A 25,784-nucleotide genomic window follows, 5' to 3' on the forward strand; every position below is an offset into this window, starting at 1 on the left:
CAGATAGATAGATAGATAGATAGATAGACTTGTCTATTTTCATTATTATTTCTCCCTATATAAATACTACATAGAAGCCCAAGCCCATGTCGCCTTCTTTAAATTGATCCCTTGTGGCTTGTCTACCTTCTTGTTCTTCTTTGTTTCTGGGTTGGTTCTTAAAACTTCTCTGCTTTGTTGTATGCCAATGGATACGAGCAATTGGCTTGGCTTCTCTCTATACTCCATTGAAGGAGAGAGTAGTGATCGAGTGGGCTTAGCTTCCTCTCCCCTTTCTCCTAATGGTCCTACAGGTACTTGACAAAAGTTGGTTCAAATTTTAATCGTAGTCCTCTCTCTCTATATATAAATATATGTGTATGCCTTTGTTTTTCTTGTTTGGTTTAATTAGATTGGAGATTTGGACCCACCAGTTCAAATCAGGAAGGAGAAGGACCCAAACTGGAAGGTTGCTTAGGTGGCTACTCTGATGGGCATCTTGGAGTTAATGTGAACCTTAACCCTAACCAAAACCCAAATCAGATTAATTCTATCTATAATCCAGGGAGGGATGAATCCACTTCTATATTAGGTATCAAGTCTTGGCTCAAGCAGAAGCAATTAGCTCACTCGTCTGAATCTTTGGCACTTTCTAGGACCCATGGGTTCCAATCTGGGTCTAGTTCACAGCACTTGACTTCTAGGAAGGACAATGAGACCTTTGGGAAGAGGACTTCTCAATTCCGAGGTGTTACAAGGTGGTTAATTTGCATGAACTCTTTATAAATTGCCATGATCTTTTCATCATCATCATCATCTAATTGGTAATTTGGGTGTTGCAGGCATAGATGGACAGGAAGATATGAAGCTCACTTGTGGGACAACAGTTGCAGAAAGGAAGGTCAATCAAGAAAAGGAAGACAAGGTGGTATACAAAATTAGGAGAATTTTTGCATCCTTGTTAAGATTCTATACTAATCAAATTTCATGACTTTTGTCTTGTGCCATTGGTTTTATCTCCTATCTGACTACCTTTTGCATTTGGGCAGTCTATTTAGGTAATTTCTTTTCTTTTGGTGCCATTCAATTTTAGCTCTGAAATGAGTTCTGAACTTGTCTGCAACTTCCAGGCTATTATTGCACTGATGTATGAATTTTTTTATCTTTGTAATTAAAGGGGGTTATGATAAGGAGGAAAAGGCAGCAAGGGCATATGACTTAGCTGCACTCAAGTACTGGGGTCCAACAACTAACATCAATTTCCCAGTATGTAGAATTTAATGATGCATTCATCCCTTTCATTTTTCCATTCTGGAGTTTTAATTGTTTTGATTATTTCCTACAAGATAGTCAAAAAAATTTTGTTTGTTACTAAGCTGGCAACCTATGAGAAGGAGCTGGAAGAGATGAAACATATGAGCAGACAAGAGTTTGTAGCCAACTTAAGAAGGTTGATTGTTATTATGTTATACTTACTTTCTCCTTGCTTCATCTTTATTAATTCATGGGTTTTACTCATTTTAATTTGGCTTTTCAGGAGAAGCAGTGGATTTTCTAGAGGGGCATCTTTATATAGAGGGGTGACAAGGTTCTGCAATAACTCTTACTCTATAATTGAATCCTATCTTTGTATTTTACTACTTTGCAGCTTTATTATCACATCTCAGCAATGGTTTCAAATCCCCATGCTCTCAGTCTTTCTCTCTCTCTCACATACTCTCTTTTTGTTTGAATTTGTACAGACACCACCAACATGGAAGATGGCAAGCTAGAATAGGACGAGTGGCTGGGAACAAGGACTTGTACCTTGGGACATTCAGTGAGTTCCTCTACATGGATGCAGTATCCATATTATAAGTGAAATCATTTTGTTTGGCCTATATAGACTGTTCCAAGTTTGCCTCCTTTCATCATTAATCATTGACATAATTGGTATTATCATGAGCAACCATTTGCACTTATACCTGCATCATAGTGGTGTACTTAGTAGATAATTCCATTGCTGGTGAAAAGCTTTTTCTTTCAGCTACACTGTATTCTTTGCTATGGTCTTTGCTAATTGATCTTTCTCTAGTAGTCATATACGAAGAAAAAAAATTGTTAACTGATGGTATTGTTTAGCATTCCGGTGGTAAAGGGTATCACATGTTTTATGTTTAAAATTACGTCTCATTCTGACAAATTTAGCTGACTTCTTAATGCCATGAAAGAATATAACTGAATCAGGCTATCAAGCATGGGATGCATATTCCCTATTATCTCTTTTGTGTTCATATTATCTATTGCAGGCACACAAGAGGAAGCCGCAGAAGCTTATGACATTGCGGCGATCAAATTCCGCGGCACTAATGCTGTGACCAATTTTGATATTAGCAAGTATGACGCGAAGCTCATTTGTTCAAGCAGCCACCTCACCGCCAGCGATCTTGCAAAATGCTTCCCTCAGGCCTTAGAGTCGACAACCGTCGACCCACAACCCCTCGCCGTTGCCAATTCAAGCAACAAAGGGAGCAGCGACAACTTGCCTGACATGCTCTGGAGCTCTAAATCTGATCCACTTTCAAATTCTATTCCAGTTGATGATGTATCCTTCTCTCCGGGATTGACCTATGCGGATAAGGAGGTTGGAAACATGAATTTGATGGTGGCAAGAGCTAGGTCAACAACTAGCCTTCCTTTTGTTCATCAGCCTCCCATGTTTGCATTATGGAATGAAGAAGCCCTTGAGAAGGGATAGGTGTTTTGAGTTCATGTCAAGTCTTCTATAGAGACCATATAAATGTTATCCCCAAGTCCTTAAAATCTTTCATAGACACCACCAATTCTTTAGCACACATGCAATTGTTCTTCCAATGATAATTTGGAAGGTCATACAAACTATTGTGATCTCAACAATCTTTTGCTCATTTGCTCTTACATTGTAGGTATGTACAAGATATGAAAGTTGCTTAAAATACATATGGAGGTCTTGATAGAGGCAAGAAGCTTAGTGGGCCAACATATACTATTCTCATATCTACTAGTATTAGACCAACAGTGCCATATCACAATGGGCTGACATTATTTTGGGTGCAAACTATTTGGACCTTACATATAGTATATATTCTCATTATTTCATTTCATTAATCCATCATGATAGTATCATACTAGTTATTCCTAATTACGGGAGTTATCCATCAATAAGACTACACATATTGCTCAATTAGCAACAGAGTATTGATCCAATTGCTATAATTATTTTCAGTCTTCTCACAAAATCTAAGGCCACAGTTTTGAAGATGGTGGAATTGCTTAAGTTGGAGTCCATACCAACTTATGTACTTAATTCTAGAAGTTGTAGATCTACTCTTGAGTAACAACCAAGTCACATATATTTTATTTTGGATTTTGTGGAAATAATACTTTATATAATCTTATTTGGATCCACATAAAGGGTAAAGTTTCATCTCCCTCTTAAGTCTTCTTTTTTGGATATGGATCCAATTTATAACCCACAGGATTGAAGATTTGGGATCTTTGAACCAGTCTCATCTCTCATGGTGTGATTTGCATGCCAAATAGAATAGAGACAAGAGACATCAATCATAGATGATAGATTGTTAGGTACTGAGATATAAAAACAAAGCTCACAATTGGGATCCATGAGGCAGCATGAAATAGGATTATGTTGCTATCAATGTGCGTTAGAATTTAATAGAAATCTTAATTCTTTCAACTTATTGCATGATGTCGTCATATTCTTCTACCATATTCTTTACTGCGTGTGGATGGTATATCTGGACTCACAAACATCCAGAAAGATTGGTCAAAGTAGATGAACAAAGTAGTAAACCCCAAGAAAAGTATGGGTAATAGTTCATAATCTCTTTCTGTGTGACATTTTTGAATCTTTTGAACCAAAGAGATCTCAATATAGTCAACCTATTGATAAGATTCTGTCCCTCTACATAAGACTACTCTTGTAACTAGTTTTGTTCTCTCTATATTACATTTTTACCCCTGTTAAATCTAGATAATTTATTTTATTAGTTTCTAAACCCATATGTTAATAATTAGTCTCTATTTATGTATAAATTAGATGACAAATGAGTTAAATTAGATACGATTTATTTTTAATTTTTTTGTGAGAAAATTCACGCTGATGAGCATTATCTCCTAATAGGTTGCGCTGCAATGGTGGGCGTATCTAGACAACACTTTAATCCCAAAACCAATGGTTGTTCTTAACCACACAGACTAATCAACCTTAGATATTAGCAATTATTGCTTGAGGCCTTGAAACACCGCGTAAATAGATAAAAAAATATGCGAGTAAAAAATATCAGTAGATATTAGAAAAAAAAAAAAGAAAAGGAAAAAGACAACGAAAAAAGAAATAGACAAATCCAACATCGAAAGCTAAGAGAGAGAAAGAGGCTGTGACTGTCAAATCCTCTATCTCTCTCTCTCTCTCTCTCCCTCTCTAGTTTATGAGGCTTTTAACTTTCTTCACCTAAAGAAAAAACTTTCTACACCTTTGCTTGCGGATTCGATTGAGAAAACGTTTTCTTTCTGCTTCCTTTGGCCTGCGCTTAGGATTTCCTTTTTTTGGTTCAATCCGTCCGTCTCTTCTAATCGGCTTCCGGAAAATGCCTTAGATTGCCAAGGTACGCTAAGTGAAAGAAGAAGAAAGATTCTATCAGCATACAAGTTGGGACCTTGTAATATTTTTAAATTCTCCTTTTCTCATTTGGGGATTTGTGGGTGACGGAGTACTGAATCGTTTCTCGATTTGGGCTCTATTTATTTTGTTGAAATTATTAAGAATCTCATGTCAAAATCTGATCTTGTTTGTTTCCTTTCCGTTTCCCGTTCGATTTTTGGTCGTGCTTTAGTTCCTATTTGAGGAATTTTCCTTGAGAGTTGAGAGTTTTTTTTTTTGTTGTTGCTTGGTACGGTTGAGCACTTGGGCTGCAGAATTTGTACTCTATCGCTGCTCTTCATCAGAATCAATAGATCCTTTTCCATTTGTTTTCGTTTTCTAATGAAATATAAATTTTCCCCTCTTATATTTGTTTTCGTCTTCTTATTTTCCAGAAGTACGTTAAATGATGTGGTCCATGTGGATCATTTTTTTTCTGATAGCCAGGGAAAAGATTTTTATCTTTAGAGAGCTGGCTCAGCTTTTGATTTGTATCTTATCTTACATGGAAAAAGGTCCCTGTTTGCCTCCTGATCCCTTTTGTGAAAAGAATACATGAAGGACATTATTTCTTCTCAGTCCTTGTCTCTCATGCTTCCTAGAGTCTGAACTATCTCCCAGTAGATTCCTCTTGCTATCCTTCTTGGTTTTCTAGCTGGGCTTTCTCTTCTACAAGCATTCTGTTCGACTTTTGTAAGTAATTGGATGATAAGTTCTCATGGACAGCCATTCTTTTCTCTCATGGATGTTTTCCTAATCTGGGTTTCTTGTTTCCTTTATGGGAGATTAAGATTGGTGGCATTTGAATTTATCTTCTTGTATTGTTTACAGGCCTGGTATTGATTCCAGCTGAGGAGAAAAAGAAGATGGAAGGAGACACCTTCTCAAGCTTAGGAAATGGAAACCATGTGGATAGCAAGATTATACAAACATTTCAGAAGAGCTTTCTTCAGGTGCAGAACATCTTGGATCAAAATCGCCTTTTGATCAATGAGATTAACCAGAACCATGAATCCAAGATCCCTGACAATCTCAGTCGAAATGTTGGCCTAATCAGAGAACTCAACAATAACATTAGAAGAGTTGTTGACCTCTATGCTGACCTCTCGAGCTCTTTTACCAAGTCCATGGAGGCATCATCCGAGGGGGATTCAGTTGGAACTCTGCGTTCCGATGCCAAAGCAGGTCAGAAGAGAATTAGGTCTGGGTAGAGGAGAAATAATAGGTGATCTTTGCATTGTTGCAACTGTTATGTAGCTTTATCTTCTCTGTTCTATTATACAGAGCATGCACTGCCTGTGTTTTCAAATAGTCCAATTTTTCATGAGTTGTAGTGTTCCTGTATCTTTTTTAAAGGAGATGCCTTTGTTGGAATTTCCTGTGAAGACAAGAGTGGGCATTGCAGCTTTTCTTATAAATTTTTGTTGTTTAATGCTGTGCATTTCTTTACTTCTTTTTTGTTCCTCTGTCATCCATGAGATATGTGTATCACAGATAAATGCTAGATCAATTAATTGATGTTTGCTTCCAGAGAAGATTTTTAGTATTGCTGTCAGTTGTCACTCACTCATGTTGATAATTTAAGCATTTTTTTTCTTGTTGAAGTTATCAATATAAGGAATTCAAGTTATTTTGTCATGTCCTTTATAGTCCAATATTGATATTTCAAGAGGTTGTATGATATTGTGTGCTTCTGCATATTCTTATAGTTGAACTTGTTATCATTTGCTTTCTGCCTTATCTTTGGTCGAAAAGTTTTCGAAGGATCTGGTCTAGGTTCTTATCTTCTCAACATATATTCATAATTGTTAGCTCTTGATGAAATAATTTATTCCTTTGCCTACTTGCTATCCTACGCCTTCGTTTGTATCACTTCTTCTGCTGCTCCTTTTTCTTATGGTTCCCTTTGCAATTTCTGGAGATCTCCCAGGGATAGACAGGAAGTTGCCTAGGTCCTTGTGCTTTTGGTCCAATTTTTTTTCTAAATAAGAGACCCTTTTCATCCTTTCTAAGAATGCATATACTTGCAATTGCCTCAAAGTTAGTGGGCTTCTGAAGATGCTTTAGAATTAGAACATAAATCATGAGAGCAACTTCTATATTTTTTTCTGCATTCCACCTTAAACCAGAAGGCCATTTTCTTGTATAAGAGCAGATGAGCTTCTCCAGTATCGTTTAAGTCAAGACAATGCCAATCTCCTGCATGTTCCTTTGTTGGAATTATAACTACAAATCTTGGACAAGGGAAAGTATCATAGGAAGTGACCTTCTACCTATACAAATGCATTGACATCCAGCAATAGAACAAGGGGTGCAAAAGTTCTTTTTGGAGATGGGAGCTACATATCAATTTTCATCTCTTAGGTTCTTTCTTTCTCTTCTTTCCTATGTCTGTGGTGAGTCAACAGGAACTGCATTCACTACCCTTTTCTCGTGTTGATTCAATTGTCCCTAGATGGACAGAAATCCTTTTAAGAGGCACTGCCTGGTTACAGCCATTTTAGGAAGACCCACATAGTTCATTTGGCAGGACTGAGTAAAATCTGCTATGGCATCAATTCAGAATTAGGTCTTTGCTCCTTTTGCTGATATGAAAGCAAGAGAAACTTAATGAATCTGAACTGCATGATGAAGCTATGGTTGAAATGACTCATCCAGCCATTGTTTAAGCTGCTGTTATTCATGAAACTATGGAATTGCTATATGATGTGAGAAATAGTTTTTTTTTTTTTAATGTTAAATCAGATATTGCAATTCCTTAAAAGAATAATGTAGATTTTTTGCTGAATTCTAACTCTTCAGTTAGATTTTATTGTAAAGTAGTTCATATTAATTAATCAGATCTTCCTTTCTTTTGGACAGAGCTTGCTTTTTGTTTATGTTTATCCTTATATTCCTTTTATGAGAAATAATTATAGCGGTGCAAAATGGCTATCTGTTTTAATTTTTCCTCATGTTCATATTTATTTGAGATAGCTTTGCCAAGTTTGTTTATATTCTCATGGTATATGGTACAACTGTTACTTCTCTGTATCATTAAGCATCATTGTACAATATCCATAAGTTGCTTGTATAGATGATTAGATGGTGGAAATGTATTCAAGTGTATATCTATGTCGATAAAGAACCTAAAGTTCTATGCAGATCTATCATTTATGTGACATTTTTCTTGATTGTAAAACAATCTGTTTTGTTTTATGAGGACAGGGAATGATTTGTGCTTTTGGAAATGTCTTGAGAGGCTTGACATGAACTAGTAGAAGTGTGAGATTAACAGATAGGGCTTTAGGCATTCTTCTGTAGATTGAGTCTCTCTGTCTGTTTTACAATTGGCACTGACAACTTCATGTTTGATCACATTTCATTCACTTATTTATAGTGAAGAATCTTTCAGTAACTTCCTTTTACTATGATAAATTCCTCTACTGAAGAACACCTTGATTAGATGTCTCAGTTTTGTTATTTATAACTTCAAATTCCAGTTTGAGTCAGAGAAAATTCTCCTCGGTGGCTTATGAAGACACCACTCATGTAAAGAGACACGAACAGTATCTAGAGATGCCAAGCTGTGGCTTTTCCAATTTGTTAACTATGAGTAGGACCCACATCAATGATGAAATAGATACAGAAGAAGAAAAGTATATTCTATCAGCAACTCTGGGAGTCTAGTTGGCTTGTTTTGACCCAAGGCAAATGCAATCCCTGGCTTGGAATTAGGACTCCTTTGTGTTACCACAAATACAATCTTATCTCTTAAGAGTTAGTTGTTTAAATATATGAGATATGCATATGCCCAAGTCATGGGTTTATTCTAGTCTATATGCTTTTTCTTTCTCTAACATCTAAATTAATGGCCTTGTCTAACTTTTCTGGTCATAGTTTGATCTTTGTTTGTTTATAGATAGATGTAAGCTGTCATTCATTTTGTTTATATCTAAAGTTGTACATCTTATGAGTGAGTGGAAGAAAGGAAATATTCTAACCTAACCTACTTTCAAAGTATACAACCTTAGATTAGTGGATTCTTTTTTAAACAATTCTTCAAATCTATTGTAAAGCAGTGGTTGCAACTTGCAAATGAAATTAATTAATTCATCAAAAAGAAAAGAAAAGAAATGGATTGAGTGGTGTTGTAAATATACTGGAAAAATAAATAAATAAAGGTCAGTTTGCAAATATCTCTGTCCAGGAACAGGGCAAGGAGCTCATTGAGTTGTTCTTCTGGGACATTGAAGCCACATCACTAAATCTTATCTCCTCTTTTGTCATTGTCGTCAATGTGTGCAATGAATGCTCATTAGATTCCTCCACCCTTTTCTCTATGTTGATTGCTATGTGGCCACAGCTGGACCCACCAACACTCATCTGTTTCTTTTCTCAACCAAAAAAAAAATAAATAAATCATCTTGTTTGGAATCACAGCTGGGCTTGAGGGACTTTTGATAGTGTGCCAAAATGGAGTTCTTTTTTAATCTTTGGTCAATTGGATCGCATGCATTACGTTCTTCTAAATTCATATCATTGGTAACTTGTGCTCTCCTAGATACAGTGTGCCCCGTTAGAATATATCAATATTAGTATAGTTATATTAATATATATAATAATTATATTTAGTGTAATATAAATTTAAAATGATAATTTGACAAATAACTAAAATATCCTTTATAATGAATGAATGAGAAGATAGATAAAGAAGAATAGAGAGAAGCAGATATTATTAGGTAAGTAATTATTTACTTAATATACTAATATAAGAAGATTTATATCAAAATGATTTTTTTTTAATTCTACAAATGAGTGAGAGCTTAATGTTCTTGTATCATTCAAGACTCCGAGAATAACATTTACTTGTAAATTTCATTTAGTCTTACAGAATTCTGTTAAGAAAACTACAAAATTGAATCTTTTGGTTGCTTCTAATCATGTTAAACTAGGGCATAAATAACAATCAACAACCAAAGTTCCAGTCTGTGCTTTGGGATCATGTGCTATGAATCAGTCCTGTCTTGGATATTGATACAAGGATGCTAATTTGTGGGTGCCAAGAAGATGGATATTTGAAAGAATAAAGCTCAGGAACCTAGATAATTAAATATGTGGGTAATCCAAGTTAAGTAAATTTTTAAGTACCAAAGTAGTAGTCTTTAAATTCTATATAATGAAACAAAGAATCCAACCATCAACTTGTCAGGCCAATAGGATCTTTATCCCTGAATTTGATGGTACACATAATGATAATTGCAGAGACTGACCAAAAAAAAAACCTCTCCTGTACTTTTGACTTTTTTTTTATGATTTTTACCAATTTTGGGTGGGGCTCTGGTCATCTAGGGCTGCCTAACTTTGGAACAGTCATATAGATGAACAACTAAAAGTACCAGGTGCTCCTATGGATGGAATTTAATGGATTATTCTTGTAGATTAAAGCATAGTCACCATTTTACATGATCAGAGATGAAGCTAAGAGTTGCTCTTGGATCTATTGCAACTGTAAAAAAATGGCCATTAATTTGCAGGCATGTAGTTTGAATTACTCCCAGATAAATACAAATAGCAGATCGCTCATCTATTGAATATTGAGAGTTATAGACAATACAACAGAGAGTACCAACCATGCTAGGAGAAAATATCCCACAAGCCTCGTCGGTCCTACATCTTCAGGTTCCTGCATCATGAAAGCATGTAAATTTAGTGGTCTCAAAATATCAACAGATCGACAAAAATATTTTGTAAACTAGAACAATATAAGAATGATAGGAATGCAAATGCATGCCAGAGGCATCATTGCTGGAGTTGATAGTAACTAACTTCAAAATTACAGGGTATCTTCATCTACGCAGCTAATATTGCTATTAAGTTATTATCATTCCCCTGTCTACCCAATTTTAATATTTATATGCCATCAAGGATACAAGGGGATAAGTGAACGACTCTAGATGCACCTGTAAATCATTTTAACTGTGTTAATATGGCAAACCCCATTCTGTCAACATGAATGGATTTTACCTCCAACATGCTCATATTTGTTAGCATTATTGGACTGAAAAAATATCCAAAATCTGATCGGCAGCTTAACAGACATTGCACAGGAGTCTTAATCAAGTACACAAGTTGGTAGATGACATAACGCATGCTGAGATTAAAAAATGGGGTGCCTAATTTTCTAACAGTTTCTAAAGTACCTTGTGTGATGTGTTAGGATAAGTGCATTAAAAAAACAAGGAGAGAAGAAATGATTTATCTAGTAAACTTGATGAAGGTGAAGAGATCTATAAGAGTACTAGAAAAGTGATTTCACAAGGTGCAGTTCATAGTCTATGTTTTGTTAGATAGATGGAGCACAATTTTATTTGCTGCATACTCTACATTTATTATGATCCCTCAAATTCAACCCCCAAAAGGCTAGATAAAAATATCTTTAAAGAACAAAATGTGCTCGATAATTCAATGATCAAATTTGAACCAACATTCTGTTCTCTTGATGAACCGACAATCTGATAAAGATAGTTTATCAGGTTGGTTTCAGATGTAAATCTGCCCAGCAAATAAGCCGGTGGATGACAATTTGTTCAGGAATACGTTACCATGTATCATGTGTATACAGATACTCAAAACTTAGGTGAAAACTAGCAGTTTCTTGTTGCATTCCTCCACTCAGCCTAACGTATTCTCCGTGCAGGTCCAAATTCAAAACACAGACTACTATTACATAGTATGCAAAACTATTACCTATTAGCTCTTTATAGCTGAAACTACAAGAAACCACAGCTTATCAATAAAATGAGCATCTTAGAAAACTGTAGCTCCATTGTTCTGACAAAAGTTTAGTCTAAAAGCAAAACAGTTGTAAAAATCTCTACTTTTTTTTTGCATTGGTGAAGTTGCTGGCTGATTAATCCAAATAAACTCAAATAAAGAAGACTCAAAACTAAACAAGAGCACGATTCCATCGCTGGATTCAAATAACAATCTTGCTTGGATTGCACCAGAACATTAATTGTATACTCTCGTAACATAATAGATAGCATGCTATATTCTATTAGCATAGTAAACTTCTATTTACTTGAGCTATTTGTTTACAAGAGCATCACTGAAGTATTAGTAGAGATACATACTTGAGGAGGAGGTGTCCCTTTAGGCGTTTGTGTAATATCAACCTCGAAAGGCCAGACATATCTATCTGGCCTTTCACTTCTAGACAAACTCCAATCATACAATCTTCTCTCATCCTCAGAAGAAAGAATCGCGTAGGATTCCTGTAATAACATGCAACTACAATAAATAAGCATACCATAAGTGATAATGATGTGAACTTGGCATGTTGGAATGTAAGTAACTGAAAACAAGCATCAGAAGATCACAAAACCTTCAATAGTTCTAGCTCCTCCTTCATTTCCTCTTCATCCAATTCTTTGTTCATTAGTTCCTCACACTTCTTTTCATAGGCAACTATGACCTGGTGCACAAATCGGGTAATGATGCATCTGATTCCGCATCAAAGTTTCTAAATTTTTTTTTTGAGAAAAAAAAATATAAATGTCATGAAGACTAAGAAGTGTGAAGCAACAACCTTCTCCAGTTTTAAAAATGTACTTTTGGTTCCATCATTTTGCGTTTATTGATGAAAATAACTAAAATTTCGAGACAGATTGAAGAAAAGTAGAGCGTAAAAATGTAAGAAACGCAACATAATGGTTCAAAACGAAATTTTTCATAAGAAAAGTTACCTGATCATAAGAAGTTCCCCTAGAGATTCCAAGTCTTCCATAATGATCAACTTCAGTAATCGCTGCCACGCAAAATAACAAACGCGTCCTTCGCATCACATCTCAATCGAGAGTAAAAACAAAAACAAAACGCAACGATGTGAGAAAGAAATAGGAATCAAGATGAGCTACCGACGCCTCGGAGAGCTTTCTGGACGTTGGCGGCGGAGATGAGAGAGTTGGGGAGGCGGCTGGGGGTGACAGGACCCTCCTCCTCCGTGGCGGTGCCCGGAGCCGCCTCGGCGGAGCACCGGACACGGAAGGTGAGGTTTCTCGCCCTTAGACGGAAGGAGAAGCGCGGGGTGAGCTTAGCCGCCGGTGACGGAATACCAAGAGTAGCCATCTCCATTCTCCAGGGAGGAATCGAAAAATTTCGGATTATTTTTGTTTTGAGTTTAAAAAATTTTGAGATGGGAGAGAGAGATAAGGCGGGATTGGAGTTGATGATGGGAGGCCTCAGGCCGTCCTACGATGCACCGGATCCTCCGGTTCCTGAAAACAACTGGATAGGCAATCTCTTCTTCTTTTTCTTTTTCTTTTTAAATAATCAAAATATTCCATATTAATCTAGTATTAAATTTTTTTCTTAAACATTTTGTGTAATTATATTTACTATAATTTATGTATGGTTAAAGTTTTGATTTGAGTATTTTTGGTTTAAATTTTTTTTTTCTAGGCTGAGCCTAAGAAAATTGGGCCAATTTGGGCCCAGAAGAGCCTGTGGTATCCCCTAATTATGGATCCAGAGGAAATCGATCCGAACCCGTTTGCTTGATCCGGTTATTATACTCAACCTTTGGTCTGCGCAACCGCTCTCTTATCCTTGACCGCCGGTGACCGATCTCCACCGAGAAGGCATGGGAGGTGAGCATAGAGACGCCGGCGGCGACTTGGGGCCCAGCTCCCGGACTCCGTCGAACGTGGCGCCGGGACAGCGGCGGTTTCCTCCGGCGGCGCAGCCGGAGATCATGCGGGCGGCGGAGAAGGACGACAACTACGCCGCCTACGTCCACGACGCGTGCCGCGATGCCTTCCGCCACCTCTTTGGTCAGTTTAGATCGCAATACACTTCCTAATTTGATCTACTTATGTTGGATTGTTTTGGGATTTGTGGGTGTTTATGTGGTTGGATTCTTTCTTGTTTAGGTACCCGGGTTACTGTTGCTTACCAGAGTGAGGTTGGTTTTCTTTTTTCCTTGTTCTCCCTTTTCTCATTAAAGGATTTTATCTTATTGTGGCGTATTGGTTCTCAACGAATTCTTTGATTGAATGCTATTTAGATTGTTCTACATGTTGACAAATTGAATCTCTGATCACCAATTAAATAATTTAATCCAGGGTTTTGGTATCTTCTTATGTCTATGTTGCCGGAAAATTTATAGCTCCCAGCCTTCTAAGCACACATTGTTAGTAATCCTCTACTGATGCCATGAAATAAGCTTCCTTTGGGACTTTAGAAGATGTTGCGTGATGAATTTGATTGGTATTGCCTGGAGTTTTCTTTAAGATGCTAGTTTATAGACTTTAGGGAGTCTGGAGGTAGGGTGTAAAGCATGATTTGTTAAAATTTGTCTCTTTAATTCCCTTTTGATTCTAGCATATCCAGGGTGAAAGAGATAATCCACAGAATTTTGTTTGCGCGCTCTTTTTTCAGTTGTGTTCTTCGTCCTTATGTTTCAATGCTGCACTTGGAGTGCAATAAAAACAAAAGGAAGTGATAAAAAAGGCATTATATTTTTATTATAATATTTGAAGAAGATCAAGGATCCTCATATGGCTACTAGTTACTATGTTAATTACTGACTTACTACCTCACTAATAAGCAAAAGAAGATCGGACCTTGTTTTACTTAAGATAAAACTATGTAATGCTTATTTAGCTATATGGTTGTGCTGATATGGAGATGTAAGTGTATCAGTGTGGCAAGTGTCCAGAGAAGACTTTTCTGTCACAAATAATAAAAGAAAAGACCTTTGCTATTGCTGCAAAACATTACGCTACATAAATCTGAATGGAGTCAACCCTATTAACTGAGGAAGTGCTACATTTTGATTTCAATATCCAATTAACTATAAGCCGCATCTTCAAAACTACCTTAATTCTTTGCTGAGTGCCATATCAGCAAATTTGCTATAAACAGTGTCTTAAAAATGTACCTTTATTCTTTGCTAAGTTGCCATATCAGCATATACTTAGCATGTCAACATTTGTTTTCCTTGTGTAGAATGGGTTGCTGCTTAACCAGCAACTAGTATAGGAAGCCAATTACTTTGCACAAGAAATCTTTAGATATGTGAAATTTCGGAAATACTTTCCCCTTCTATTTTTTTTTCTTTTTGCTTGTGATAGTCCTTTAATCATCTATTTCTTTCTCTTGAACTAACTCATTTGCCTTTTACAATTGTTCTTCCTTTGCTTTTACTTTTTAAGTTTTTAGTCTTAGTAACTAAATTTTTACCTCTGTTAATCTATTGCAGATAAAGCTGCTAGGTCAAACACTTTATTATCTATTGACAACAGGATCAGGCCAGCAAACATTGGGAGAAGAATATTGTGATATCTCCCAGGTTTTTTTTACTACTGCTGCTCTAGCATTCCTCTGTTGCTCTATCAGCAATCAGATTATACATACTCAAAGCATGGAGCTCATTGTAAATTGCAATCTGACTTTTATGCTGGCCATCTATTGTTATAGCTCATACAAACAGAAAACCATAATAATTGCATTGAGTAGCGTGGGGGATTTAATATATTGTTTTAATTCTCTTTTTCACTACTATGTTTGAGAATCATGGGATTCACGATTCTTTCTTCTTCAAAGAATTGCAAGTGCTGTTGTTCAGCTCAAGTTTTGGTGAAACTAAGTATCTTTTAGCACCATATTTGGCTTAATGGAGTTTTGATATCAAAAGTTGCACAACAGTAGCTGCTACCAAAGTACCCTGCTTTTACTGACCATGCTTGCTAACATGTCACTCTATTGTGTAACTGATAGATCTTTGATCGAATATGCACTCATTAGCAAAAGAAAGGATTTTTCGGAGTATTTCACCATGCCATTCTTATCAATGTAACCATACATTTCAGGTAGCTACTTCTTATGGACTGCCACCAACACCTGCACGGCGTGTCCTTTTCATTTTATACCAAACTGCAGTCCCTTATCTTGCAGAAAGAATCAGGTTTGCCACTTACATTTCATATTGTTTCATCTTTTCCGTTGCATTTTCTCCCTACCATTATTATGGTGTCCTTAAGTGTTTGACATAGAATTTGGTGCCTGTGACCTACTAATGCCCTATGCTTTGGCAGCTCTAGAATGGTTGCTCGTGGTATCATCCTGAATGAGTCTGCATTTGAGGAGCTCTCTGGAAGTAACTATCCTAGAACAAACATTGCGCAAACTTCTAATACTTCTGAGAACTCTTCTTCAGGAGCCATGCATATATCTGCTGTATCAAGGTTGAGAGGAAAGATTCATGCCTTGTGGTTATGGACTATTCAGAGATGGCCCTCAGTATGTGAAACTCTTCTCTGAACATTTTGGTGTTATCAATCTGCCATTTGCATTTTCTGGGTGGCACAACCAGCTAGATTAATGCAAGTATAATTGGTGTTACAACTTCATCTTTACGGATGCTTTGCTTTGGTAGAACTCCCTCTCATAATTTACCATGACTTTTGTGTTTGCTTCTTTCTGTTCTACCCAGGTGCTGCCGTTTGCCCGGGAGATTTTACAGTTGGCTCTCCGCACCAACCTTATGTTTTTCTACTTTGAAGGTGCTTTAATTCACCTGATTAGGTTATCGTTAATTAACTGAAGTTTTTGTTCCCTTTCTTCTGTTCTACTCAGGTGCTGCCACTTCTAAGTTCATATTTTAAGCCATATATTGCTTTAACTATTTTATACAGCATGATGTTTGATATTGTTCTATTCTGCAGGCTTATATTATCACTTATCAAAACGTGCATCTGGTATTCATTATGTATTTATTGGGAAGCCATTGAACCAAAGGCCTAGGTATGCAGACATCTTGAGAACTAATAAGTTTATGGGACTTCCACTTCCGCACTAAAATTTTCCTAGCAGCCAGTATTTCTACCTATTAATGTGTCCTTAGCACAATTAAAGATTTATGTTATTCTCTTCCTGTTTTATGCAGATACCAAATATTGGGTGTATTTCTGTTAATTCAGCTTTGTATTCTTGGTGCTGAAGGATTAAGGAGGAGTAATTTATCATCTATATCTAGTTCGATTCATCAAACAACACAAGGAATTCATCGCTCATCTGCAGGTTTTCTTTTTCCCTTTTCGTCATTGTTCAAACTATGTAATTATTTATATTATTTCTATTATTTTCATTTTCTAGTTTGGAATAAGGATTGACCGGTCCCTAAGTAATGGAGATGCTGCTGCTATATCTTGCCTCCCTAGATCTGGATTGGCAAGAGCCATGCGCACCAGGATTCCTTGTGATGCAGTATGATGAAACTTGGAGTGGAGTCCCTACTGTTTGATGGTGTTATATACTTTGATTAACTGCTATCTGGAAGGTTTATTAGAAAACATACAGTTAGAAGAGTATGAGACAGAAGTCTTGAGAAAGACACTAATCTTCTGTCCTGGGTAATGCACAAGGCTGTTTTTACTCCGGAAAATTGATCAAATTTTAGATATATGCTGACTAGATTGGAGTAGAAACTTTTTTGAACTCTGGTAAACAAAGCTAAACCATGTTATGGTACTGTGTGAACCAATCTTGACTTGGCCACACCTAAAGCTTTTGTAGATTGAACTTTAAATAACATTGTGTATTACAGTTCGTTTATGTTTGATTTGGTCATTTTAGGATACTATATATGTGTATAGTGTCCTATTCGTATAGAATCAAACAAGTTGCAATTTTTTCTCAAATATGCACATTGAAAGGGGGAGGATGGTTGTAAGCCCAAATTTGTTATAATCTACTTTATTAACACCTGACTATTATTTTTGTTCTTCCATATTAATGGTTAGCAGGGCGAGGTTTGCCCATTTTGAATGAAGATGGTAATCTTATCGGTGATTATAACCCTAGTAAAGGAAGCTGGAACTCTGATTCGTTGGTTGTTCCAGAGGTACTTTTTCTCTGTCCAATACTCTTTTAACTTTAATGTTTTCCAAACCACCATTTCATGTAGATTATGACCTATGGATAACTGGACTGCAGCATATAATTTACCACAAACATGTCATATTTCTATAATTTATGAACCAGATGATCCTGCACATATTCATACATTTGTGGTTCAATCTTCAAAGTATAGCATGAACTTGTCCAACAAGTTAGCAACATTTTACACCCAAATGCACTTAGTGAACTATTTGGATACATAAAATGTAGCTTAAGTTGAAATTTCTTCTACCTTATATTTCAGCCTCAAGATTCAAGTAGCATCAGCAAATGCACTCTCTGCCTCAGCACCCGCCAGCATCCTACTGCCACATCCTGCGGCCATGTCTTCTGCTGGTATAGAACCAACTCTTTTGTGTATCTTGAGATTTGTCAATAAAAAATTTCCAGTTTTGCTTGTTATTTTAAGTTGAATATTATCACAACTATATGCATTTATGTTACACCTTAAATCTTACGGTCCTGATCCTGCCTGCAGGAATTGCATAATGGAGTGGTGCAATGAGAAGCCAGAATGTCCTCTCTGCCGAGAATCCATTACTCATTCAAGTTTAATTTGTATATACCATTCCGATTTCTAACAAGCTGTCGAATAGTAAGACACTTCTTCAATTATGGGCTTGAAAGAGGCGAGTACTCTGGCATCAATGATAAAAATGAAGCCAGACACTTCTTCAAATTACGCATTTGCAGAACTATTTTTAACATGAGAGATTCCTCAGCCTTGGCACACAAGAAAGTAGGCACCTCTTTCAAGTTGCATCTAAAAGGCAATTTTAACACAGTTAGTTTTCATCTCATTCAAAATAGTTTGCTGATGAAACTCTCATGTTATGTTATCCTACAAAATTTCAACTGTATGTCAAATTAAAGATGCAATTAGGGAGAGCAAAGAAATTTTGGTTAACATGTATTATCAATAAGGTGATGAATCTGTGTACATTTTGTGGTCCAAGAAAGTGACAGCAATCTTGTATTTTGTAACACAATCATTTGTTACTACAGTTTGGGTCCTTGGGGAGAAATCTAAGAATATTGATGTGTTGGAAAATAATGAAATACTCATGTTATTACAAACTTGAATACAAGTATACACATTGTCTGAGAACGTAGTGTTCCATGCAATTTGATAATTTGAGGTTTTCTATATGTGAGAATATTTCTCCCCATGGATAGGCCGCAAGCAATTCTTTCTATACTTGAATTGCGATCTTTTATTTTATTTTATTTTATTTTATTTTTTGCCAATGGGTTATTTGCGAATGACACCTTGCAAACTGTTTATAATGACAGATCTAACCCTATATTATGCGCATTATTCCGTTTTGCCTAAGAGATATTTACGATATAAAATATAAATACATATTAGAAAGGGAGTAGAATGCATATACACAGACTGCAAGGGATCGTCGCAATATTGTCCCTTTAGACAGGGAGGTATTTGTAAAATACCCTTAGTTGGGTTTATATGCTCAGATAACCCGATTCGACCCGGCCCGACCCGATTATAGCGTTTATCAAAAGAACAATCTTCGTCCCTCTGTACCCTGCACTGCGACGAGAGAGGTAGGGTTTTAACTTTTAAGTTCGAAGAATTTCGTTTCTCTCTTCTTTCCTCTCTCTTCTCCGCCATGAGCAGGTCTGGGCAACCTCCGGATCTCAAGAAGTGAGTCTTGTTTTCTTTTTCTTTTTCTTTTCTTTGCTTTCCTGTAAATTTTCCTTTGTTAGATCTGCGATACTCACTTTTTCTCTGTTTATTTGTGTTTCTGTTGATTTCTGAACGGGTTGACAGGTACATGGACAAGAAGCTGCAAAGTAAGTGATTCTTTTCTTTCCCCCTTCTTCTTTTGCATGATTTACTTGCAAAAGTTTATCCATTTCGTTGGTTAATGTGTATTGGGACTCCTGATAGGTTTTATAGTTAGCACGTTTTGTTAGAACGTAAAGGAAAAGAGAAGCCGGATAAGCTTAGATTACTTTGTTGGAAGTCTCCTGAAAGAGTTGAGATCCCTGTTTCTTTTTTCTAAAGTTATTTTTTTTTGTGGTAAAGCTTGTGTCTTTTAGGTGTTTAATATATGGTTTATGGTAACACTATGGCCCCGTTTATTACTCTTTAGACCTAGGCATTAAGTAGTTTCTGCAGAATCAACAGGAGTTTCTAATTATTTTTAGAAATATTTTATTGCTATGAGTTCTTCCCTAATGACAATTAGAGGCAAATATTATTGTTTTATTTCTGTTACTTGCTAGTTTACCGTCTATGGATGCTTTACTATGATCTATAATAATTCAGTGTTGGCTTTTCTTCATATTTCATCACTTTGGACTATCTTAACCATTATTGGTTAAACTTGAACAACAAACTTTATGGTGTGTCACTTCTTGCACTTATTAGTTGGTGTAGTGAAATACATAAAAGTAGCAATGTTTTAAAACATTGTAGGCTGTAGGCAGGTGATCAGGGGGGTTACTTACCGCCAAGACGCTAGGCAGGTGCCTAAAACTAAGGCGGTCATATGACAAAAAAGTTGTGAAAAATTAATATGTTCATATGTATCCACAAGAAAACTTGTTATTCCATGCATAGCGGCAATGGTCGTCCTTGCCATTGGCCTATTGCAAGAGTAGTTTTAGAATAGTAGCAACTAGCAACAACCTTCTAGCTGTTGCTCTTCCCTGAAATGGTTGCCGTTACTAATCCGTACAAGAATAGAAGAGAACGGGAGAGAGGATGAGGATATAAAAAGTATGGCAAAAACAACCATTTAGTAGTATGAGGAACCTCTTACAACTTGAATGATAAGCAGGTTAAGGACCAAATAGGAATAGCATTTTATACTTAATACCTATACTAGAATTGTTTACAAGTTTAAAAACCGCCTAATGACCTAGTGCCTAGCACCTGACTTACCCGCCTAGGTGCATGTTTAACCATCTATGCGAGCTCCTGGGCGCCCATTGGTTAAAATCTGTGCAAGCACCTAGACTCAACCCGTCCTTAAGACCCACCTTACACATAGACACGGTGCCTTGGTGACTGCATCACCTAAGGCAGCCACCCTAACCGCTTTTTGAAACAAGTTGTGACTTGATTGTATTTTTCGTGGCTTTCACATATTTTCTGAATTTCTCGTCATCAAACAATATACGAGTTACTCCATGTTATGTCACACTTTCAGAGACTATGGAAGTTGGAGTACTTGGCTTAATCAAGTGATTTCCTAATGGAAATAGGCATGATCATGTTGTCAAAGCTTCGATGAAATTGCATGATTATAGTTCAAACGAAATAATTGGATCGATGCATCTGTGACAGTTATGGGCTTCTCCGGACTAGTTTCTGGAGTTGCAAGTGGAATTTATTCATAGCACCAACTAGTAACTGTATTAACTCTTAATTAGGGATGATATATGCTTGTCAGTTAGATCCTGTCAGATGAGTGTTTTGTTCCACTGAACTTATGACTGTTCCATAGATGGTTATATGCTTGCCAGTACTGTCTGTGCTTATTTGAAAATATTTCTTTCTGCAGTCAAGTTGAATGCCAATCGCGTTGTCATTGGGACACTCCGGGGGTTTGACCAATTTATGAATTTGGTGATCGACAACACTGTAGAGGTCAATGGCAATGAGAAGAATGATATTGGGATGGTGGTAGGTTTATTCTCATTTATCTTTCTCATTTTGTTGTTCATTTTTTCTGGTGATGTCAGTAGTTTTAAATTTTAAAGACGAGCTACATGCACTGATTTTCAGTTTATATTTACAGTAGATTTTCACATCCTCATTGAGATGAATTAATGTTCGAATATTATAAAATCTTTTACAGGTTATCAGGGGAAACAGTGTAGTGATGATTGAAGCCCTGGAGCCTGTTGGGAGAACGCAGTAGATTTGCTTTCATTTGCAATCTTAATCTTCATGACTTCATGACTGTAAAACTGAAGTATATGCTGTCTTTATTCTCAATGAATCAGTCAGTGTATTCTCTTTTATATTTCTCGCTACTATGTAAGAATTCTCAGTTAGTTTCTCTTGCTGAAGAAATCTTGAATTTTCTCATTAGTTCTTCTGGAGGCGCGATGCGAGAAGTCCTTCAATGAGTTCTAAGTCTTCTGACGATGTAACGGGTTAACATTAATTATGTGGCCGGTTTGATAACAAATGGCTGGATTTTCAATCGAAAAACTTTATTTCTTTGCTGTTGCAGATGACTCAAATAATTATTTTAACTTTTTTTTCCTCTTATTTTCTTCTAATATAAGGGTAAAAGTCGAGGGCCTAACATTGATCATATAATGCTAATATATTATTTTTGTTACTAAAAAAATTAATAGATAACTAAAGATGATGTTCTAAAGGTTTTTCATGGTTAAGAGAGTCAATGTGTCACTAAAATATTAGAGGGGGGAGGTCCATGGGTCAAATTATAAGTAATTCTCAGATAAGTTATATGTTAAAGTTATTCCATTACTAGTCTATTAACTCTATATTTGTGCCGCCCTAGAAGTATGATACAAGCCCGATACAAATTTTAACCATCTGATAGTTCATCACCTCACCTTTAAAAAGTCTATCACAATTCTCAGTTGCTCCATCACCGATCTAGGTTTCAAAGACATAAGAGAGCTCAATAATAACTCAGGCATCTACTCTTTATTTCCTTATTTCGGTCCCACATAACTTATTCGATGAACTTGCTCGATTACAAGTCTATTAAGCCCGTGTCTAGGCTGACTAAAAGTTGTCGAGGACTTGGAGGTGATCCGAGCGACAGGCATAACAAGTGAGCTGAGTGGACAAAGGCTTAGGTCATGCCGCACATTACCATTATGGACTCATTACGGTAAGAGCCCAAACCGAGCTAGTGCCGGGCTTAGCCCGCTTAAAAAATCGGATGGATTTGGGCCGGTCCAACTTAACCCCCTATTTGGTCCGGCCCAAAAGTATCAAGGCTTGGACTTGAGCTGATCCGAGCCCGATACATATATCGGAATCTCAACTCCATCACCTCACTTTAAATAGCGTAGCACAATCCTCCATCCCTAATCTAGGGTTTCGAAGAAAGGAGAGCGCTCGAGAAGGAGACGGCGGCTACTCTTTTCCGATCCCAATAATGGCGACGCAGATTAGCAAAAAGCGAAAGGTAACTCAACTTTCCGATCGGATCGCTTCTCTGTCTTCCTCTTCTTTGCGCTGTTGGATTTTTTTTCCCCCTCAAAATTTGGTCTTGTTGTGAAATTTTTTTTCAGTTTGTTGCTGATGGAGTCTTCTTTGCGGAGCTCAACGAGGTGTTGACGAGGGAGCTCGCGGAGGACGGCTACTCCGGCGTGGAGGTTAGAGTTACCCCTATGAGGACGGAGATCATTATTAGGGCCACGCGAACCCAGAACGTTCTTGGTATTGTTTTCCCCTTCTTTGGATTTGAGTTGGTTGAGTTGAAAGACGAGTGTTTTTATTCAGTTTAAGCACGAATTGACATGGGTTTTTGGTTGTAATAGGTGAGAAGGGAAGAAGGATTCGGGAATTGACATCCGTTGTCCAGAAAAGGTTTAATTTTCCTGAGAACGGAGTTGAGCTTTATGCTGAGAAGGTGAACAATAGGGGTCTTTGTGCTATTGCTCAGGCCGAGTCTCTCCGTTACAAGCTCCTCGGAGGACTCGCTGTTAGGAGGTTTGTGGCATTCTTTTCCTTGAATCATTTTATTGTTCTGGTCATTTTTTGTTTATATGATTGATAGTATTGCGATGATTCAAAAGTGATTAAATTTGATCTAGAGTTATTTGTGTTGATGTTTGGATGATTTATGTCATCTTTACAGCAGGTTGGTTCCTTGTACCAGCTTTGTGTCTGAGGATGACTAAACCAGTGAACTTATTGTTGCCCTTCAATGTTTTTTTAAGTGTAATGGTTAGAAGTGTAGTGCTCCATTGCTTAATCATTGAAGGGAAATTTTGAAAAATGTGTAGTGTAAGGATGTCTTCTGCAAATAGTTGTTGTACCTACTTGTCATTTACTATTTGCATATGCTTAACTCTCTTCAGTATGTACGTTTATGTTTTTTCTATTGAGTTTATTCCCTTGCATTACTTAGTTTTTCATTTGTTACCTTTAACTTTTCTCCTGCTATAGTATGCAGATGGTTTGTAGGATTCATAGGCTTGTCATAAATATGGCCAAAACTCAGGAAAGGATAATAGTACAAATTGACAAAACATGTTTCCATTGACATGCATTTTGCATTTGATGGAATCTTGGTAGTACAAGGTTGCTTCTTTCTTTGTTGCGCTTATGAGATGATCTGCCAACTAATAACTTCAAGGTTCAGATGATATGTTTATAGTTTGATGCATCACAGTGGATCAATTTAGTAATTCCATTCAGTTGCTTTTATTTGAATTGTGATGATCCATTGTTCGTGAACAACAATTGTTTTAATTACTATTGGAACATGGCAATAGCCATTGGCTGTTAAATGTTATTGCTTACATATTTCCTTTCTGTTTCAGGGCTTGCTATGGTGTCTTAAGGTTTGTCATGGAGAGTGGTGCCAAGGGATGTGAGGTATATTATTGTGATCTTGTACTTTATATTTTATCCAGAATAATCATGTTTTAATCTATATGCTCAAATTTTAGGTGATAGTGAGCGGAAAACTTAGAGCACAACGTGCTAAATCTATGAAGTTCAAAGATGGATACATGATTTCTTCTGGTCAACCTGTTAACGAGTATATTGACTCGGCAGTGAGGCATGTTCTTCTGCGACAGGTTAGTTCCCATTACTACAACCTTTTTTTTTATTTGACATCCCTCTTTATTGGTTGCTAAATAGTTTCGAGACTTGAGGGTTTGGCTCCGTTCTGCTCATCTTACCTTATTGCAGTTTCAGCTCTGTAATTTAATAAATGACTGTTAGTAGGTGGTGCATATCATTTTATGATTGACCCGAGTTACTCTCCTGTGAACATTTGAACGAAATTCATATTCTTCTTTCTTTCTCCTTTTTGGTAAATCTACCCAGAGCTATAGTTATAGGATTTAAACTATCATCATTGTCGGTTCCCTGTGAGCTTTTTCCTGGAGCGTTAGTTTTTCTATGTGTTCGGATCACCTCATTTCAGAGGAGTAGAATTTATCTAATTATTTTGTCTCCCTATTTTTTTTATTCAGGGTGTTCTTGGGATTAAGGTCAAGATTATGCTTGATTGGGATCCAAAGGGCAAGCAGGGACCTACAACACCTTTACCAGATCTTGTCACTATTCACGCACCAAAAGATGAGGATGAATACCTGAAGCCGTCTGGGATTATGACTACTGAGATTCCAGCGGCATGAAGCAACTCAGTTTTTATGCTAAGCTATCATCTTTAACTCAGGATGTTGACCGAGTTTCACTCATTAGTTTCTTCGATGCTTTGAGGAAGAGTTTGCTTTTATCTTGTTATTAGGTTTTTTTTTCCCATATGCTGAAAGGATATGTTTTTTATGTATGTGAACTAGTAAATCGTAATGGTTTTGTTCTTCCCAAATTTTGCTTCTCATGAATGGTGTCCACCAGAGATGCTTTCAGACTTTTTGTTGAGACAGGTTTTGACCCTTGCAATGGTTGTTGGAGGACACATGAAAGACCCAATCTTTAGGTAATGTCTAAAGTAGACTTTGGCTTGGTGGTTCAGAAATAGGAAGCATATGAAAGACAAAATCATGTATCGCAATGAAGATTCTTTAGTGGGTTCCCTGGGATCTTGCTCAACCTTTTGTAATGGTTATGCATTCCTTCGGCTCCCCTGTGATGGAGAATGTCTATGCTATGGAGATTCTCCCCTTGATGCCATGGATCATACATTGCAGAGAATCCTTTTGAAATCGACCATTTCGTTCCTGAAATTAATCAAGTTCGACTAGTCTTAATAACATGTTCCCATAAGCAGTGGGCTCTTCAATGATAATTCTCTTTAGAAGTAGTCCTGATACAAGATTATCTTTTTCCAACTTTTCTTTTAATTGAATGAGAAAAATAATACTGCAACAAACTCTAGATCATGGAATGTGGATTTCTTTCACATAATTAACAGAAGAATAATAATAGAACTCGGGCTGCAACCAAGTTCGGATCAGACCAGCCCGACCCGTTTATGGTCTTCATTAATGGGCTTTAACATGGGCCTTGGCCCACTGC

General features: G+C 36.8%; 6 protein-coding genes across 10 annotated transcripts; 5 read left to right on the top strand and 1 right to left on the bottom strand.

Moving 5' to 3' along the window:
* The first annotated feature begins 115 nt into the window (after positions 1-115).
* LOC140774028 (AP2-like ethylene-responsive transcription factor AIL1) lies at positions 116-2,978 on the top strand. 4 transcript variants are annotated; one of them, XM_073116850.1, is made up of 10 exons: positions 116-293; positions 392-402; positions 433-737; positions 822-904; positions 1,029-1,037; positions 1,157-1,245; positions 1,356-1,429; positions 1,517-1,567; positions 1,722-1,798; positions 2,268-2,978. In XM_073116850.1, the coding sequence occupies exons 1-10, from the start codon at positions 182-184 to the stop codon at positions 2,714-2,716; spliced, it is 1,260 nt and encodes a 419-aa protein (XP_072972951.1). In that variant the 5' UTR covers positions 116-181; the 3' UTR covers positions 2,717-2,978. The 4 variants fall into 4 exon arrangements, with proteins under 4 accessions (XP_072972951.1, XP_072972949.1, XP_072972953.1 ...); XM_073116848.1 differs by having other exon boundaries at positions 392-737; XM_073116852.1 differs by lacking the exon at positions 392-402 and having other exon boundaries at positions 545-737.
* A 1,419-nt stretch (positions 2,979-4,397) lies between these two features.
* LOC140773742 (protein ELF4-LIKE 4-like) lies at positions 4,398-6,094 on the top strand. The gene is made up of 2 exons (XM_073116459.1): positions 4,398-4,625; positions 5,492-6,094. Exon 2 carries the CDS (start codon positions 5,527-5,529, stop codon positions 5,869-5,871), a length of 345 nt encoding a protein of 114 aa, XP_072972560.1. The 5' UTR covers positions 4,398-4,625; positions 5,492-5,526; the 3' UTR covers positions 5,872-6,094.
* A 4,090-nt stretch (positions 6,095-10,184) lies between these two features.
* LOC140773497 (NAD(P)H-quinone oxidoreductase subunit U, chloroplastic) lies at positions 10,185-12,934 on the bottom strand. Its single transcript, XM_073116092.1, has 5 exons — positions 12,559-12,934; positions 12,388-12,449; positions 12,027-12,116; positions 11,776-11,916; positions 10,185-10,325 (listed from the first exon to the last, which is right to left on the bottom strand). Exons 1-5 carry the CDS (start codon positions 12,773-12,775, stop codon positions 10,227-10,229), a joined length of 609 nt encoding a protein of 202 aa, XP_072972193.1. The 5' UTR covers positions 12,776-12,934; the 3' UTR covers positions 10,185-10,226.
* A 184-nt stretch (positions 12,935-13,118) lies between these two features.
* On the top strand, positions 13,119-18,952 carry LOC140773496 (peroxisome biogenesis factor 10). Of its 2 annotated transcripts, none has more exons than XM_073116090.1 (11): positions 13,119-13,473; positions 13,573-13,604; positions 14,904-14,993; positions 15,514-15,608; positions 15,739-15,943; positions 16,137-16,206; positions 16,369-16,447; positions 16,590-16,723; positions 17,446-17,546; positions 17,847-17,938; positions 18,081-18,952. In XM_073116090.1, exons 1-11 carry the CDS (start codon positions 13,284-13,286, stop codon positions 18,181-18,183), a joined length of 1,191 nt encoding a protein of 396 aa, XP_072972191.1. In that variant the 5' UTR covers positions 13,119-13,283; the 3' UTR covers positions 18,184-18,952. The 2 variants fall into 2 exon arrangements, with proteins under 2 accessions (XP_072972191.1, XP_072972192.1); XM_073116091.1 differs by having other exon boundaries at positions 13,123-13,473; positions 17,449-17,546; positions 18,081-18,943.
* A 149-nt stretch (positions 18,953-19,101) lies between these two features.
* On the top strand, positions 19,102-21,668 carry LOC140773498 (probable small nuclear ribonucleoprotein G). The gene is made up of 4 exons (XM_073116094.1): positions 19,102-19,268; positions 19,395-19,417; positions 21,136-21,257; positions 21,433-21,668. The coding sequence occupies exons 1-4, from the start codon at positions 19,234-19,236 to the stop codon at positions 21,493-21,495; spliced, it is 243 nt and encodes an 80-aa protein (XP_072972195.1). The 5' UTR covers positions 19,102-19,233; the 3' UTR covers positions 21,496-21,668.
* A 952-nt stretch (positions 21,669-22,620) lies between these two features.
* LOC140775021 (small ribosomal subunit protein uS3x-like) lies at positions 22,621-25,146 on the top strand. The gene is made up of 6 exons (XM_073118241.1): positions 22,621-22,749; positions 22,856-23,003; positions 23,105-23,276; positions 24,113-24,167; positions 24,242-24,373; positions 24,776-25,146. Exons 1-6 carry the CDS (start codon positions 22,720-22,722, stop codon positions 24,938-24,940), a joined length of 702 nt encoding a protein of 233 aa, XP_072974342.1. The 5' UTR covers positions 22,621-22,719; the 3' UTR covers positions 24,941-25,146.
* Positions 25,147-25,784: the final 638 nt, after the last annotated feature.

The sequence above is a fragment of the Typha angustifolia genome, chromosome 13 (assembly GCF_048772165.1).
Source record: "Typha angustifolia cultivar Huaian chromosome 13, ASM4877216v1, whole genome shotgun sequence".
NCBI lineage: Eukaryota > Viridiplantae > Streptophyta > Magnoliopsida > Poales > Typhaceae > Typha > Typha angustifolia.